At 42.4% G+C, this 18,509-nt stretch overlaps 1 protein-coding gene across 1 annotated transcript in view; it reads left to right on the top strand.

The window, feature by feature from the left end:
* The first annotated feature begins 741 nt into the window (after positions 1-741).
* The window catches only part of Ttc6 (tetratricopeptide repeat domain 6), a 136,741-nt gene continuing 118,973 nt past the window's right edge, over positions 742-18,509 (top strand). Inside the window, exon 1 of the mRNA XM_057783274.1 lies at positions 742-1,638. Within this exon, the coding sequence (XP_057639257.1) occupies positions 742-1,638 (897 nt within the window). The remainder of the gene's footprint in view (positions 1,639-18,509) is intronic.

Below are 18,509 nucleotides of genomic sequence, written 5' to 3'. Positions count from 1 at the left end.
GAAAAACAAAACAAAACAAAACAAAACAAAACGTGTTTGCTGGCCCAGTCCAAGCCGCGGGGAGAGGAGTACAGTTGGAGGCCCATTCTCGGTTGTTCCTGCTACCTTAGGTTTTCCGTGCCTACACTTATGGGAGTCTTGCTTGGTTGGAAGTGAGGCAGAGGCAGGCGGATCTCGGTGAGTTCGAGGCCAGCCTGATGTACAAAGGGAGTTCCAGGATAGCTAGAGCTATATAATACCGAGAAACCCCGTCTAGAAGAAGAAATGTTAAAATAGGTCCTAAGGGGCTTGGTTATTATAGCTGAGTTTTTTTTTTTTTCTTGCTAGTTTAGAACAGTGGCTCTCAACCTTCCTAATGCTATGACCCAGTAATACAATTCCTCTCATGTTGTGGTGACCCCCAACCATAAAATTATTTTCGTTGCTACTTCATAACTGTAATTTTGCTACTGTTATGAATAGTAATGAAAATATCTACTTTCTGATAGTCTCCCATGATGGGTTTTTGTTTTTTGTTTTTTATTTTTGTTTTTTTTCCCAAGAGGGTTACGACCCACAGGTTGAAACAACTGGTTTGGAGTAATTTTATGGTTTCTGTGAAAGGCCATAGATATAGACGTAAAATTACTTGAACACAGTATGTTCTATCCGGAGACATTTAGCGGAACTGGAATTTTATTAACTCAAGTTTTGTTAAATATATATTGCGGTGGTCGTATTTTACAGGTCAAGTTCGTCAAGATGTCCACCATCCCGAAGCACTTCGGACTGACAGCCCGAGAAGAATCGTATATGTTTAAAGAGCTTGAGAAGATTCGCCAGGAATCCAAAAAGGAATATCACCAGTTCAAGCAGAAGTTGGCTGACAGGCCGCTTTTTGGTGCAAGTTCTGAGGATGACCTCGAGGATGACCAGGACCAGGAGGCTCGCCCACGCAGTGCCAGAGCAAAGGGAAAAGTGTCCTGGGCTGCCAAGCCATCGTCCTCGTCGACAAGGGTGCAGAGCCCAGAGCGCCCCGCCGAGGCCGACCTGCAGGGGGCGCCGCAGAGCACGCGGCGCGGTCCCGAGAAGCCCGAACCCTTCAGCCCGCGGGACTTCTACCTGCGGAGCTCGGCGTTCCTGCGGTACGGTCCCCCCAAAGCACCTCCAGTCATCGCCCGGCAGGCGGGCACCGCCAGGCCCGCGCTCCTGCTGCGGCCGCGCTCGCGTCTCAAGAGGCGGCACCCCAAGAGCCGGAGCGAGCCGGTGTCTAAGGGCGCGTTCCCCCTGAGCCACGTGCACGAAGCCCGGGTGCTCGGCTTGGTTCGCACCCGCTACCGCTACCGACATGCCAGCTCCTTGTCCAGCCTGGGCAGCGACTTCGACGATAGCGGACGGCTGCGCAGGATGCGGATCCACACCTACTACCTGCGCGAGGGCATGGGCGGTTCTCGGTGGATCAGGCCCTCGTTCAGAAACGTGCGCGAAGGGAGCTCGACCAACCAGGGGTCCTGGCTCCCGCAGCCGACACGCTTTTTCCCCACGAGCATAGAGGAGATCATCGCCTCTCTGCAGTCCGAGGCCCAGCTGGCTGCAGACCAGACCATCAAGGAACTCATCCAGAGCATCCTGGGCCAGAACTACGACCTCACAATGGAAGTAGGTGAACTAGACTAGTGTTTCTGCGTGTTCACGCTCTAGGCGATTATACATACATGTAATGTACACATGTGTATACATTTCCAGCACCGGGAGTTTTACTTGGTGGCATGAGATGTCTAGTTGGGATATCGTCTGCCCCATGGTTTGGTGACTCCATTTAGACGTCTGCAGTAGTAGGTTTCCATACGGCTTTTCAAATGGCCGTAGTGTTTGCTGTTCTTTCCATGATTCCCTCCTTTACCTTTCTCTCTCATCCCCTTCCCCTATAATCTTCCTATTCAAGTTTTCCCGTTGTCTCTCCACACTGCTACAGTCTAGCCTACCCACAGTTCTTTTCTATGTACCTAACCTCTGGGCTTATTCAGCTGCTAATATATGTATTGAAAGCTTAAAAAACTAACATTTGCATATAAGAGAAAAGAGACATTTGTTTTGTTGGGGCTGGATTACCTCACCCAGGGTAATTTTTGCCCCCTAGCTCCATCCATTTAAAGACAAGTTTCATCTTTTTAACAGCTGAATAATATTCCATTGTGTGACTATACCACGCTTTCATTACCCATCCATCAGCTGATGAACATCTAGGCTGTTTCCAATTTCTGGTTATTATGAATAGAGCAGCAATGGACACGGATGTGCAAAGGTCTCTGTAGCAGGATATAGAGTCCTCTGGGTATATATCCAGGAGTAGTATAGCTGGATCTTGAGGCAAATCTATTCCCAGTTTCCCAAGGAACTGACACTGATTTCCATAGTGGTGGTACCAGTTTGCATTCCAACCAGCAATAAATAAGTGTTTTCCTTTTCCCACTTCTTTGCCAGCATGACCTATCATTTGTTTTATCGATCTTGGCCATTCTGACTGGGGTTGGATGGAATCTCAAAGTACTTTTAAATTTTTTAATTTATTTTTATATTTTCTTTATTTTTTGAGATTATTATTTAATTAAAAATGTCTGCTTTTCTTCCCTCCAACCCCTCCCCCATACACTTCAAATTTATGACCTCTTTTTTCGCTAATTGTTATTGCACAATATATGTATTTGCATAGAAACATATTTCTAAATATAACTTGTTGAGTCCATATAATGATACTTGCTTGTCTGTTTTCAGGGCTAACCTTTCGTCACTAGGCAACCAATTGGTGGGCTCTTCCCTTGGGGGGGGCATCTCTCCTGCTCCCAGCTTTACTCAGTTTCCTGTAGTTCTTTGTATAGGGTTGAGGCCTCCTGGGCTTTCCCCCATACAGTCTGGAATGGAACATTCACGGCTCACCTTTGGGCAGTCATGTTGCTGAGACTTGGTGAATGTAGCTTTGGATGTTAATAGGAGATACAGTCTCCCAGAAAATCCCCTGAACTTCTGGCTCTCACATTTCCTTCCCCTCTTCTGCAATGTTTCATGAGCCCTAGCTACTGGGGTGTTTTGAAAACGTATGACTGGACCCCACAGCCCTGCATTTTGATTGGGTGTGATTTTCTAGAGTGGTCTCCGTTACACAGAGAAGTTTCCTGATGAAGGTGAAGGTGAAGACTACTCTTACCTGTGGGTATAAGGACAGATGTTTATAGATTACTGTTAGGGATTATGGTGGTGTAGACAATCAATGGCTGCAGATTCTCCTCCAACAATCACAACCTCACTAGCATTGAACAGTTAACTGGGTTTCCAATACTAGATGTGGTATCCTAAATGAGAAGACCTTCAGTCCGATTGGAGAGCTGTTGGTTGTTGCCAAGATATGTGTGCCACTACTGCACGAAGAGTTATCATCCCATGCTGGTCTTTGATGTTATTCATAGGCGTCATAGCTGGGTAGGACTGAAGGCTGCCTTTCTCCTTTGGAAGTTTGCATTCTGCCTCTTAGCTCAATGAAAGGCAGTCCTCGGGGAAGGGGCATTCAGGTTGGCACCAGCTCAGGGGTCTCTGGCCCTGTTTCTGAAGGGCATGATGTCTTCAGTTATAAGGACTTAACCTTCCACCTACGGACGGTAACCAAAAGCAGCAGGTTGTATGTTTTGGAAGTCTCTTAGCCCTGGTCATCCACTCAACAGAGGGCTCCTCATTTCTGGTATTGGGGTTCTGTTAGGTGGTCTTTGGTACTTGGAGAGAGCAGTGTCAGTCCAAATGAGAAAGTTCATTAAAAGTTGATATGTGTATTTATACACTGAATTCCTATGTGCATTATAGTTTTTTTTAAAAAAAGGGAAATAGTTAATAACATGCATCCTTGTGCCTTTTGCCTTTTCAGACATCCTTCTTGCTATTTTGCCCACCTCCCACCCTTTTCTGTATTTACCTCCTTCTGCTTCACTAAGGAGCTCCCTCCCCTCCATTCCCCCTCTCTATTGCTCCCAACCCCCCTCTATATTGGTGCGATGGTTTGAATAAGAGTGGCCCCTTAGGCACACGTATCTGAATGCTTAGTCATCAGGGAGTGGCCCAACTTGAGAAGGATTAGGTGGTGTGGCCTTGTTGGTCAACAGGAGATGCTCAGACATCCATGCTGGATAAGCCAGGGTGTTCTCCTATGGACAGCAGGAGATGTTCAGACATCCACATTTGATAAGCCACGGTGTTCTCCTGTGTACAACAGGAGATGTTCAGATATGTACACTTGATAAGCTAAGGTGTTCTCCCGTGGTCAGCAGGGAATGCTCAGGCATCCACACTGGAAAAGCGAGAGTATTCTGTGGTTGGCAGAGGATGCTCAGAACAAGAGGTGAAGGAGGCCGCTTGGGTGTGCTGGTGTCCTTGAATGTCTATTTTTCCCGTGGGAGGGCTGTAGGTCTTCATTTCTCTTTTGTAAAGAACGTGGTCTGCCCGTGCTGTATCTTCAAATTCTCTGTTCCTTCGGCAGATGAGGTCTCCCACTTTCTGAGTACTTCTTAGGAAACTCTGAAGTTGACAGAAACTCCAGGTGCCTCTCCTGTTCCCGCTGGCAAGTTTGTACAGAGTTCCTGGGGCGACATTTTGCCTGTCAGTGTCTTTGGTTCTCCTTTGACCGTATTTAGCCGTTTTATTCCAAGCCCCATAGTCATCCAGTGTCCATCCTGATGTACTTGCCTTGGCACAGTCTCCATCAGCAGACTCTTAAATGTGTGTGGTTCCTTACACATGTTATAGAAAGACACATAAAGAAATGATAATAGAGGCTGATCCTCTGCAAGCTAACACCCTCTAAGATGGACTTCATATTTTAGATTTTCTTTTTAAGTTTGTTCAACTTTTAACCTATGAAAACATTCTGAAACACACACACACACACACACACGATAAATAATACCCAACCGGTGTATCCCTTTTTAAAGTTCTGTTTCTCAGCTTCTCTTTTTGTTTGTGAGACAGGGTCTTACTCTATAGTCGAGAAGAGCCTGGAACTACAGTCCTCCCTGGTGCTGGTGCTGGGATCACAGATGTGCACCATGGCATCAGCTGTAAGCTCTTTTTAGCTAACCATATTAAGAAATATTTATTATTTATATGGATTTCAGGTCTTAGTATGAAGTGTGTTTTTCCGCACACACGTGTATGTGTGTGTATGCATACACACAGATAATGGATTTTTTAAAATATAAAACTAAAACTGGACTATACATATACTTCAGCTTATTTTTGAAACATGGTAATGAATATACATTAATAAGTACATTATATTCTTTTAAACAGCTGGTATTGTTGTGTATTGTTTAAACAATTTCTTGTCTCTCTGTTCAAATTTTAACTTTATCTTGGGAACAAATTTTTGTTTGTTGAAAGTATATTGTAGAAATCTATTGAAATCTGGGTAGTGAAAATAATCCATGTTGTTTGAATGACACCAGTACAATCAGAAAGGAATGGTCGGGCTCATCTTTTCTACTCTGCATGATACATTTATTAATGCTTTGTGTAGGGCTTTGTTTTCATATCATAGTTTCTTATGATATTTCTAATGATATAATCATTAAGGATCTCCCTATGATTATCATCAAGTCAATATATACAATATATTCGAGATAGGGTTTCTTTGTGTATCCCTGGCTGTCCTAGAACTTGCTTTACAGCAGGCTAGCCTCAAACTCAGACAGAGATCTGCCTGATTATGCCTCCCAAGTGCTGGAATCAGAGGTGTATGCCACCATGTCCAACAAATTTATACTTTTTAATTCAGCATTTCAAGATCTATTATATATTTGGATGCTTTCAGTAAATATTAAAATGCTTGTGTATTTTCCATTTCCAAATGGAAAATAGAATATTTGTATTAGTTCTCATAGATTCCTTTTCTGTTGGCTGGCTTGCTAGTTGCAGTAATTTTGAACCAAGCCAGAAGCTGTTCTCGCAAAATCAATTTATTCTTTGTTAAATACAAGTACAGTTTATTTACATGAGTTTTGCTTTGTTGAGATTGGAATACAGAATTACTTGAAAAATGAGATGCTAATTCATTATAAAGTTCAGATTATCTTCCCTATTGTTTACTACAGATGCTACCCAATAATTATTTTTTCAGTTTCTATAACCAGATCCCTGATTTTAAACTATTAAGTGGCAGAGTCCATGTGTATTTGAACCTTGGATGTGATCTGTCTTTACATGTATGAAATTGGTGTGCAGCAAGATCTGTGTATATGAGGTGAGGTGAACAAAATGCTGCTGACAGTGATTTCTTTCGCTGGCTGCTGTAACTGCAGTTATTTTCACGTTAGGGTGAAGTCATCCCTTGCGGGCTCTATGGATCGTTATTTCATATAAATCTTAATGCACCTTTATTTAATGTTTATTTTTTTACATTGGATTGACCAACCCAAGGCCTCAGAATCTCCTTGAATGGAGGTGAAGCAGACACTATCTGGATAGTTAAAATCAGCACTATTTCATTAATGTTACAGAGTGTTGGTCTTTTTTTTTTTTTATTAAATGACATCTTGAAATTTGCATGCAAGTGGATGGAACTAGAAAAAAAACATTCTGAGTGAGGCAACTCAGACCCAGAAAGATGAACATAGTATGTACTCATAAGTGAATAGCTGTAAAGCAAAGGATAATGAGCCTATAGTTTATGACCCTAGAGAAGCTAAGTAAAAAATATTTTTTATTCTTTCGGCTATTTATGTAATATACAGTGTATTTTGATCATATCTACCTCTAGCTTCCCTCCCTCCCCTCCACCAAGACCCATCCAGAGTGTGCCCCTCCTACTTGTGTGTTCCTTATTCTATTTATAATCCAGTTAAGCCCAATTAGTGCTGCCTACATGAACATGGGCAACCTACCAGTTGCCACACTCTGGGAGAAAATTAACTTCCCCTCTGTGACTAGCCATCATTTGTCAAAAGTTCTTCAGCTTTGGTTAGAGCCCTATTAACCCTTCCCTCATCCATGTTGGAATTATTAACTGACTTAGTCTCTTCAGGTCTCCTGCCAGTAACTGTAGGCAGAGTTTCTCTGTGTCCTGGCAGCTGCTCCCAAAACCCACACAGACTTATCATTAATTACAAAGTCTTGTCCAATAGCTTAGGCTTGTTACTAGCTAACTCTTACATTTTTAACTAACCCATATTTCTTATCTACTGTCAGCCACATAGTAGGACAAACGAATTTCTTTCTCTCCCTGTCTCCTCGTGATTCTGAGACTCCTCCTCTTTTTCTTCATGCTTTCTTTCTGTCTCAAGTTCTATCTAGCCTCTACCTGTCTAGCTATTGGCCAGCCATCTTCTTTATTAAGCCACTCACACTGACATATAATGACTCAGGATGAAAGACTGTTCACAGGTAGCCATAGCCATCGTGCTCATGAGTACAAGGACGATGTTATACCCATGAGACATCATTTCATAGCACTGCAGTTCCCCCTCCAGGCCTTTCATTTTCTCTGCTCCCTCTTCTGTGATACTCCCTGAGCACTGCGGGCATTGAAACTGATGTCTCAGTTTGGGCTGAGCGTTCAAGTCACTCATTCTCAGAACTTTGCCAAACTTTTGAGTCCCTGTGTGGACTGCTACCTCCTGTATGAAGAAGCTTCTCACACCAAGTGTGAGAGCATCACTAGTCTATATTAAACATAATAATTAGAAGGTAATTTGACAACCTGTGTCTCTAGCAAAACAGTAGTGGAGTAGTGGGTTGCTCCATTAGGGCATATTCCCTCCCCAGATAAAGGCTTTTGGCCAAGTTTACAATGCCAGGCACAAATCATCTTCTGTGGAGCCATCTTGGAATCTGGTCAGAAAACAATTGGCTACCCCAGTAACAGTCATTGCACCTGTGGGCATGTCTTGCCTGGGAGGTTGCATGCAGGTTTCACCACTGTGTACGTAATTTGGTGGCTTTTCACCCCAGCAGTTGTATATTACCTCAGTCACTTTGAAAGCTATCCAGGAGGGGGAAAGTTTTCAAGTCAATGCAGTTTGATTTCTCCATGTCCTGAAACCAAAACATGCTGTGTCTGCAGCAATAAAATCTAACTGTCCTGCTATGGTGCTAAACCAAGAGGAATGGTGATAGACCTGTGTTGTTTGTAGGGGATTTATACCGGTGACAGCAGGTTCCTCTATAAGCTTAGTATTAATTGTTAAATTAATAATATCTTCTAATTTTCAATATCTTCTAATATACTTCTAAATACTAATTTTATAGTACTTTGCAAAAAATGCTTCAAGTTATTTAAAGTCCAGATATATATCATATAAGATCTGGTGGCTTTATTCTCCTACCATGTGAACAGGTCTAGGCTACAGAAAGATAGGACCAGCTTATAATTGTCTTTGGAACATACGCTACAGAAGTGAGTCGTCTGTTATATTATGTTAGATTACAAAGTAAGGATGTGGGCAAGGGAGGGTATTTTCTTTTAGAGAAACACAATCATTTCTGAAGAATCCCAGTTTGTATTTTTCCTCAAATGGTTGAAGGAGCAAGTGAGATCTCAACATGAATTTCAAAGACCTGTCCATGAAGAATCAGAAGTTGCCTTGCAAGCTACTGTTGAGGAGGAAGGGGGCTCTCTTGTCTACTGCCAAGCTTCCCCCGCTGGAAAGTAGAAGTGAAAAGTTCTTTTGTTGTCTTTTAACACATCTAAACCAGCTTGAGGTGGGTTTCCATAGAACCTTTTCTCAATGCTCTGCATTGGCTGATCCAGCCCTTCTCTCCCATCCCTGCTCTCAGACCATTTTGTTGGCTGCCTCCAGTGATGACTTTTATTTACATTGTGTAAAACTAGAGGGAAAAGTTTATACAAGCCAAGATAGTAACATGTAAGGATGATAGCAAGGCTAAGAATAATACGGCTGCCTTGACAGCAGTTTGAATCAACTACATAGCCCAGGAAAGTCATACACCAGCTTATTGTACACAAGGAACTTTTTATTTTTTTATTACTGAAAAGTACAGTATTTGGTTGCCCTTGAATTCAGATATCCTGTAACTCCCAACAGCCTGAAGTTAGGCAGCTGTATTTTTTTTTACAGTGTTTGTTTTTAAAATAGAATAGGTAAACATGTGGGTTTTAAGGATGGGTAGATAAACAGTTTTGACAATAAATTCAAAATCTTGAAAACTAGCCAATTATAATCACGGTTAAGCATCTCTTACCCCAAATGAAAACAGGCTAGTGATTGAATAGTGCATTTTCTGATTGTATTGAATATATATTTCACCTTAAGGCTGATACTCTAAGGACCTATCCTTACTTTATTTCTAATGTGTTGAATCTTTTGTCTCACCAAAGTGGGGAGGAATGACTTGATGGACTTAATCATACATGTTCTCATTGTGTGTTTTCATGATCGTGGCAGAATGAAAGGTTAAATTCCATGAAAATGGAACACATCCTCATTTAATGCACTGCCCTGCACATATTTTACTTCGTGATGTTATTACATAGGAAAGAACTTTCAGAGTTCTGGGGATTAATTGCTCATAGTGTTTCTTGCCCCCGTTTTGCCCTAAAACAGTGTGTTGATCTGGAGACACACACACGCACACATTGTACTACAGATAAGGAAACATAGATCTCATTGAGGAAAGTGGTTTTTGCTAGGCCCTATGCCAATTAGGTTGGGCCTTGAACTAGAGAGCACTTCTGACGGGAGTGCGGAACTGTTGTGACTTGTTTTCTGTCACTCTGGGACTTTCCACTCTCTCCTTCCCTTTGTCTTCTATTCTTCTTCCCCTTGTCTACCTTAAGGCCCAGAGCTCAAATATTAAGATTATTTCTCACCATAACCCTCTGCTTTTAGATCTCTGTGGCGTGAGAACCTTCCTGTGGTCGGTTGGCCTTACAGCCTCTTCACGATCATTTTGTCGTGACCACCCGGACCTGGGGAAAGTCAGCAGCAGTTAGATTTCCTCCTAGCTTCCTGTGAGTGGAGAGGGTATGGGATGGGACTGGAGCTGTAAGGGATCCCACTCATTGCCATCCGATGAAAGGATACAGAGGGGGACAAATGACACTGGTCAGTCACATCAGGAGCCATTTATATGCGCTAGACTGCACCGTCAGCCACACACCCCTGATTCTGCTCGCTTGCATTAGTTTCTCTGTGTGTAAAAGATTAGATCTTTTGTGTTAGACAAGACTGAGTAACAGACCTGCTTGCTTTTTTCTCTTTCTTTCTTTCTTTCTTTCTTTCTTTCTTTCTTTCTTTCTTTCTTTCTTTCTTTCTTTCTTTCTTTCTTTCTTTAAATCTTAGTAACTGTATTTGTTGGAAAGCCTTGATCTGCTTTTCTCAAACTAAATACCTGTATTTCCTCTCCTCGGCTAGAAGTTATGGGTCCACAGCATTAGAAGAAGAAAAGATACTTTGTTATATATGAAGTTTTTCTTGTCATAGATGGTGAGTTAGGGCTGTGAAATTCTCAACAGATGGGCTGTGTAAAATAGTCTTTACCAAGAATCCTCCCATGCCAGCGGGGGAAAGCCAGTACTTTGGATATTATTTACACGGGGTTAAAGTATTATTGTGATAACTTTTCCCACATAAATCAACACATTGGTCACCCACCTTTTTAAGAGGTTGTCTGTCTTCTCTAGCCTTTACAGATGACATCATCAGTGAGATTCTTGCCCTTTGCTTGGCTCACTACAAATTTCTTAGGCACACGGGAGCAGTTCCTAATGGAGTCAGACCTCATCATCTGAGCGAGATTTCCCCTCAAGAACATTTCAAATCTTAAGATCTTCATCTCTTAATCCTTAGAAATAGGGTTTTTAAGAAACGAAGGACTGAGTCAGCTGAGCCACCCTTCATTGTTTTAGATTATGCTATGGCGATCCACCTCATCGCATTGTCTTTGGCAGGCGATTATTCTGGAAAGTGATTACTGACTATTATTCTCATAATGGGTTTTTATGTATGACTGCCCTGTTGCTCTTTGGGGTTAAGAGAAGAGACAATAAATACTTATTCACAAGGGGAATTTTTGAAAAAGCTAAATGGAATGCATAATTCATAGAAACTGTCACTGGTAGGAAAATCAAATCCGTTTAGCCAAACACCATGTTAACAAGAAAGGAGGAGCAAGTGGCCGGCCTGACAGGACTAGTTTCGGTTAGTTATAGATCCAGATCACCAGGGAACCCAAAGTTACAGTGACTTAGACTACATCAAAGCTTATTTCTTCCTTGTTTAAAAAAAAAGGTCTTGTAAAAAGTTAGTGCAGGAGAGATATGGCATCTGGTAAGGCCAAGATCTAGATTCCTGTCAGCTGATGGCCCCACCTCCCGCGATCCTCATTCCCACGGTCATCTTAAGGTCCAATATGGCTGCACCAGATATTGATCACATCAGTGCTCTTGCTGACAGGAGGCCACTGAATAAGAGAAGAACATGCCCAGAGTTGCTTGTAATTTTGGCTTATATTTTATTGACCCCAGTTTTCAGCATACAACCACATTTAAGTCCCAAAGAGGAAGAAAAATAAGATAATTGTTGTGGGAAGCCATGTGTAATGCTTACATTTTATTATTCGGAAAAAGGGGAGACGAGTTATCGGGGCAGTTTATTAACGTGTGGGTGCCTCAGTCTTCTCATCTATACGATGGAGCTAGTAATGCCATATAATTCTGAGGACAAAATTATCTTTTAAAAATAGTTGTGTTTTAATTAATAAAAGTTATTGAAACTGAAAAAATGTGTTGTGTCTGCACAAACATGTTTGCATGCTCCATCTTGAGTGCATGGATGCTCATTTAAGCCAAAAAGGGACATTGGATCCTCTGAAAGTGGAGTTACAAGCATTTATGAGCCACTGAACGCAGATTCTGGGAGCCAAACTGGCCCTCTAAAGAAGTGTCAAGTGCACTTAGCTGCTGAGCAATCTCTCCAGCTCCAAAATTATCACAGATGAGGCAACACACAGTGAAAGACTGCATTTCACTTAAAGGCTCTGAGTACACATTACTGCATCAAACCCTGTGAAGCCGAATGGGCTGCAATCACATCAGAGATGGGTACCAGTGTGCTCCTGTCTCTCCACCAGCCTTGTTCATTATTTGATTAGCATTTGATAACCTTTGAGCTTTTGCTAACTTGAAAGTTCAAAGGCTTCTCAGCACTTCTTAGTAGTGGAAACTGTTTGCGGAGAAAACCTCTGCCGTATTTAGTATCCAGAAAGCATGTCTGTGGAGTCTCGATTGGGAAGGAGGGCCAAGGATCTAATTCATCAGCTCAGACTCCTACTAACTAGTACGCTGTAAGGGAGTTTTCATCCATTCGTGTTACTGCATTCCTGTCATGGAAGATTCTTGCCAGACTGAGAAACAGAAGCCAACAAACGAAGTTCCTGCTCTCTCAGGCTTATAATCTAGAAGACGTTGTTGACGGAATAGACAAATTGGCGATGCATTTTATTATCGTCAACGAGTTAAGGAAAATAACTGTACGCAGCAAGAGGCAGTGACGGAGGTTCAGAGTCATTTAAATAAGATAGTCAGGGAAAGGTCTTAAGAGACCAGGTCATTTGAGCACACATCTGAAGGAAGTACGGGACAAGGCATACAGTGTTTGAATGGAGAGGAATGATCCAGGCAGAGGGAAGGGCAGCTGCAGAGTCCTGAGGCAGAAGTGCCCATGTGGTATTTGAGCAGCCAGAGGACTTGGATGGGGAGATGACATCCCAGAGTAGTCAGAGAGAGCCATTCTAGCCCTTTCTTCTTATTTGATATATTTTATCCCCTTTAATATCATAAAATAAAGTTCACAATTAACTTTTCTGTCTGCGTGTTGATGTCAGTATGACTTATTTGTAATGTACTGGAAAAATGAGAATAACTTGTAATGAAATCCTATGATGCAATTGTCACAAGCTTTTATCTCTTGATAATAAACGTATCTGGGTTGAAGAATATAAAGAACCATAGAGCGCAAGAAGGACCAGATGATGGGAGAACCGTGTAGGCAATGTTGTCAGCATTAGAGCATACTACAGGATGCTCATATCGGACTAGAGTGTATTCAGCAAGAGACATAGCAATGTAAGGCCTTTTAAAATGGAAAAATGATATTTTGCTTTAATGAAACATTGAGTCTGTATTGTGACATGGGACAGGGTGACAAAGTATGATAAAACAAAGATACAAACTAAACAAATTTTGTAGCTTAACATATCCATTTCTGGTAAGAAGAATAATGTATTAACAAATGATAAGAGTACAGGATGGACTGGAAAAAAGGAAAATGCAAGACACAGAGAAATAGACCTTCATGGATAGTTTTAGAGGAGAATAGCAGCTTGATTAAATAAATAGCTTAATTAAAAATTAAGTGAGCAGCTTTAGTACATAATCCTTGAAAAATTAACATTTTGTTAAAAATGCATCAACTAACAATAACATTCTAATACTGTTTCCTTATTGATGAACATCCACTTCTTGCCAGGCATTGGTGGCACATGCCTTTAATCCCAACACTCGGGAGGCTGACGCAGGTGGATCTCTGTGAGTTAGAGGCCAGCCTGGCCTACAGAGCGGGTTCCAGGACAGGCTCCAAAGCCACACAGAGAAACCCTGTCTTGAGCCCCTCCCCCCCGCAAAAAAATTCCATTCCTCTGTTTCGCAGAGCTGCTAATTTCATTATACTCAATTGTACATTTACAGCATGGATTTCCTTATCCAGTGTGTATGTTTGTGTGTAATTGCAGAGTGACACATATGTGTTTGGTCACAAGAGTAGTGCGAGCCGAGTAGGCACAGCTGACACAGGCTTCCAAGCCTGAATAACAGAGTACAATTAAACAGACAAACCTTTCTGTGCTTACATACAGAAAATGGCATGAGATCTGGCCGTGCACATTGATAAACTACTATATTTTACTGGCAAGTCTTGTAGGACTTGTTAAACCTATGCAGGCTGTGGTAGTAGACTTTGGTTTCTGTTTTGTGTTTAAAAGGCATATTAAATTAATAACAATAATAATAATTATTATTATTGGTGCAGCTAACCTGTATAATAGTGTTGGTTGATTCTGAGCATGTCAAATATACTTCCAATGGGTGTGTTGACTGGATGGTGGGATCCCTATGCTGTATGCCGTTCTCAACACTTCCACTGAGGCATCCATCCGTACCCCAAACATTCTAATCCTTATGTGCCTCTGGGGCACACAGAAGTAATTTGCCACCCTTAGTAAGTGCTGTGAGGATCATATGCTGCCCGTTGCCTTGGCACGCCACACCTCTGTTTCTTTCTTTACAAGCTTGGGGCCTTTAGATTCTCCTTGTGAAGTGGCCCCAGGTTGTTTCTGTCTTTCATTCTCCATGGTTTCCTCAGACTTAGTCACCGAGAGCTGGGTAGAAGCCCCTTACCCCAGGGTCCAGGAGCATCCATGCCTGCACCACTTCCCTGACAGTTTACTCTGGCCCAGGAATTCAGTTCCCACCTGAGCTCAGTTGTGACTTTTCTCCTGTTCCTTCTGTCAGGTTCCCTCGAAACCCGAGAACCAGGAAGAACCTTTTTTTTTTTTATTGCTTATACTCTATGGTAGCTCCTTTTTCCTGTGTCCACGTGTCCACAGTGAAGAATCAGGTGAAGGCAGAATTGCAGTGGAGGGGTTGTAGGGAATCATCACTTCACAATTGTCTCTTAGTGTCCTCAGAGACAAAAGCGAAAACAGAACTTATGGGAAACAACCAGTTTGCCAGGGTCCCCTACAGCTAGTAGTGGAACAGACTCTGGGCTGTAGACACTCAACTGCAACTGTAGCATCCTTCCAGTTCTGTATTGTTGAGTAGATATTTAAAAATCTCCTACACCTTAAGACCAACAGCTCAATACAATGTCTTCCAACTGGATTTTAAAATTCAGTCTTATGCTGGTTTGTGGATCCCTTCGCCATTGAGTAATTATAATTGGTGCTGAGATTGGTTTTGTTTGTTGGTTTTTGACGATTTAGGGTCTCTGCCTTGCATCACCTTCCCCTTTCCTCTACGAATGTATCCCTGTGGGAGCACTGGGAGCATCCTTCCCTTGAGAGTGGAGAGCGCTGTTTCGACTGTCACTTCTTTATGCTATTCTACCGTACTACGGTGTGCTACTCCCAGGTGTTACTGGTGAGCCTCACCCCTTTGTGCAGCTGTGCTTTGAATTCTTTTGTTTCCTTTCGAAATATTTTTTTTTTGTTTCTTCCTTCCCAAACTGTTTTGCAGTCAGTTTTCCTGTGTGCTGCAAGTAGCACCTCTCCCAAAGCTCTCCTCCTAATATCTTATTTCTGTTCTGCCTCGGGCTTAGAAACTAGATAAATAAACCTGCCGATATTATTTGTCAAGCGAGAGTACATAGCCTCAGAGGCAGGGCCTCTGAAGCTTTCTTATGGGAAAGTGCGAGCTCCCCCTCCAACCCTAGGCTTTGGCTGACATAGCTTCGGGCCTCTTTGACTAGGTCCTGCTTCCCAAGGTCTCTGCCAGGCCCCGAGGTTGGTAGATGCCTGCAGAGTGAAAAGGTGAGGAATAACCAACGTTTCCATTTTCTGTTCTTCTTGGCTCAGATGCCGTGAAAATGGTTTTGTATTTGAATAAGGCGTATTAGGGCACAGAGCTATGGACCAGTTCCTTTGCAAACCAAAATGAAAAATAACAACCTCGGAACCACAGAAAACCCTTAGGCCATTTGACTGTTTTAAGATGCAAACTGTAATGCTGACCTTGGGGGATTTTTTTGAACCACAGCCGTCAGTTTAAACAAAGATCCAAAACTAATTAAGCATTTGTTGGTTGGATGGGGCATGAGTATGAGAACTGGTTGGACAACTTTTAAAAGTTAATGACAGTTCCCCAGAAAGCAAATAGGAGGTCTAATATTGCATTCACATGTCCTCTAAGACCAGCTGCAGGGTCTGGTTTTAGCCTTTTCTTCTTCTTACGGAAAATGGTTTTCTGCCCACAGATATGCTGTAATTTGCGAAGCTAATTTCCCTGGACTCCTCCTTTCTTCCGGCTCTTCTCCCTGTGTTTTTTCTCTCTGTTGTCACTGCAGTTTATAGCCTGGCTAGAGTTTACTCTCACTGTCCCGTGAAGCTTCAGTAAACATTGTCAGCATCTTGGCTTTTAGAAAATCTTGACTATCGTGATTAATTTCTGGATCATTAATAAAAATACAGAATTTTCCTTTAATTAGTGGTTACCTGTTTTAAAGGTGCCAAACATTGGGGAGGTATGTAATCTCTCATATATGCACATCAGTATAGAAGAAACATCTATGTGTAAACTAGAGTCAGGCACAGAGCCTGGGTCAGGCCAAGTGTGCAGGACCAGCAGGGAAGTGGCCAGTAGGTAGCACATGGCAGCGGGAAGGAGCTCCACACTTGATTCTGATAGAGCTGGGTGACAATGAGCGGCACGATACGATTCGATTCCTATTTTAGAAGGACCACTCTAGAGACAATACCTCTATTGCCTTGTGGCGGCAAAAGCTACAGCTGAATGTCTAAACTACATCCAGGGCTGTGTGTCTACAGAGCAGAGCACAAGCTAAGCCAGAGCAAGAGACATCTGAGTGACAGACTCAGAATTTGGTAGCGGTGATGACGGCGAGCCATTAAGCTGGGCTGTATGCAGTTACCGGGTATTCCGTGCTCCTTAGCGCTGGTTACCTTTGAGAATTAGCGTATGAAGCAAGGCACCCCATCCTGGCATTTTTATATAGACTTTGTTTTTGTGATCTTCCCTGTCTCCCTGGCCCCTCCTGCTGCTCTCCCATTCCACCTTCATGTGCAGGGGGAGAGAAGGAGAGAGTGATTAAAGATACTGTAAGCAGTATATTTAGTGCTCTTAGTATTTTTTTAAAATATTTATTTATTATTTATTATGTATACAATATTCTTTCTGTGTGTATTCTTGCAGGCCAGAAGAGGGCACCAGACCTCATTACAGATGGTTGTGAGCCACCACGTGGTTGCTGGGAATTGAACTCAGGACCTTTGGAAGAGCAGGCAATGCTCTTAACTGCTGAGCCATCGCTCCAGCCCCTGCTCTTAGTATTTTTGATGTCTATGTTTGTTATATTTTTTATATCAGTCAAACTAATATATCAACATCATTTGAGAAGTTGGTGCAGTACTAGGCTCATAAGAACAGTTCCGTACTAAGCATTTGCCCCCCTCCTGTTGCTTCCTGCCTCCCGTAGATAGCTGCTTTTCAAAAGGTTAGCTGTCACAATTTATACATAACTTCATATTTATATATAAGTTTGTATTTCTACAGCACATGCTATTGCTGCTAGTTTTTTTCTTCCTCTCTCTCTCTCTCTCTCTCTCTCTCTCTCTCTCTCTCTCTCTCTCTCTCTCTCTCTCTCTCTCTCTTTTTCCCCTAGGGACATTGTTGAGGCAGGGTCTCATTGGCAGCTCAAGCTGGCCTTGACCTCACCATTTTCCTGAGTAGCATCCCTAATGCTGGGCTTGCAGGTGCACACCACCACAGGCTGACACTGCTCGCTTCCCCCTTTTCCCCGCACCAGGCAGAATCTTTTGCTCTCCCACTGTGGAGTTTGGCAATTTGTTGTCTTTGCTAGAGCCCACCCCATTTCCCAACAGTGCACAGACTTTCTTACCTTCCTAATACAGTGAATTCAAATTCTTTGTGTTTGAAGTGCTATACTTAGACAGATGTTATGGGGAACATCACATTTCTCAACTAAATGCTTTTCCTTCGGGAGCAATGCCTACAAAGGATTTCTCCTGTTTTTTTTATATGCACATTATTGATTTGTCAGGAAGACAAGCATTAACCGTCTTCTGAACGCATCTAGGCACATCAGGTAATCTTTCCTGTTCTTTCTTTGAGTGGTTTCTCTTGAGCCTTTGGTCTCAGTCAGGCTTGAATGTTCTCTGATTTGTCCCTTAGTTAGCTCTGCCTGCTATCTGAAGTCATGTGTTGATTTTTTGATCTACTGGTAAGGCAGGAGATGTGGGAAGTGTGTGTGGTGTGTGTGTGTGTTTGTGTCTCTGTGTCTGAGTTGTGTATATGTGTGTTAGATTTTCACATCTGAAAATTTGATTATTTGGTCTTCCTTAAAATAATAGCTTTGCTGGTGGTAGAATCCTACCTAGGCTGTAAATCCCTTTACTTGGAATTTTGGACTTGTAGTTCTGTCTTCTGGTGTCTGTGGCTGCAGTTATGAAATTTACTAATGTTGCAGGGGAGGTCTTGTTCCTTCTCTGGTGTTGGAGAGGAGTTGTGTGGTTGCTCAGCGGGGTCATCAGAGCAGGCTGTTTTTGGTCTTGGTTGCCCATTCATCCTTGGCGCTTGGGGTCTCTAGTTCCTTCCTGAGGTTTTGCACGAGGAACTATATGGCTTGCTTTCCTTCTGGCTTTTCATTCTTTTGTAAGAGTTGGTTACTTTTCAGAGATGTCAGTAAAATATTAAGACAATATTTACATGACACTCTTGTCAG

The sequence above is a fragment of the Chionomys nivalis genome, chromosome 10 (genome assembly GCF_950005125.1).
Source record: "Chionomys nivalis chromosome 10, mChiNiv1.1, whole genome shotgun sequence".
Lineage (NCBI taxonomy): Eukaryota > Metazoa > Chordata > Mammalia > Rodentia > Cricetidae > Chionomys > Chionomys nivalis.
The sequence above is the reverse complement of the archived record's forward strand: the minus strand, read 5'-3'. Positions and strand labels throughout refer to the sequence as shown.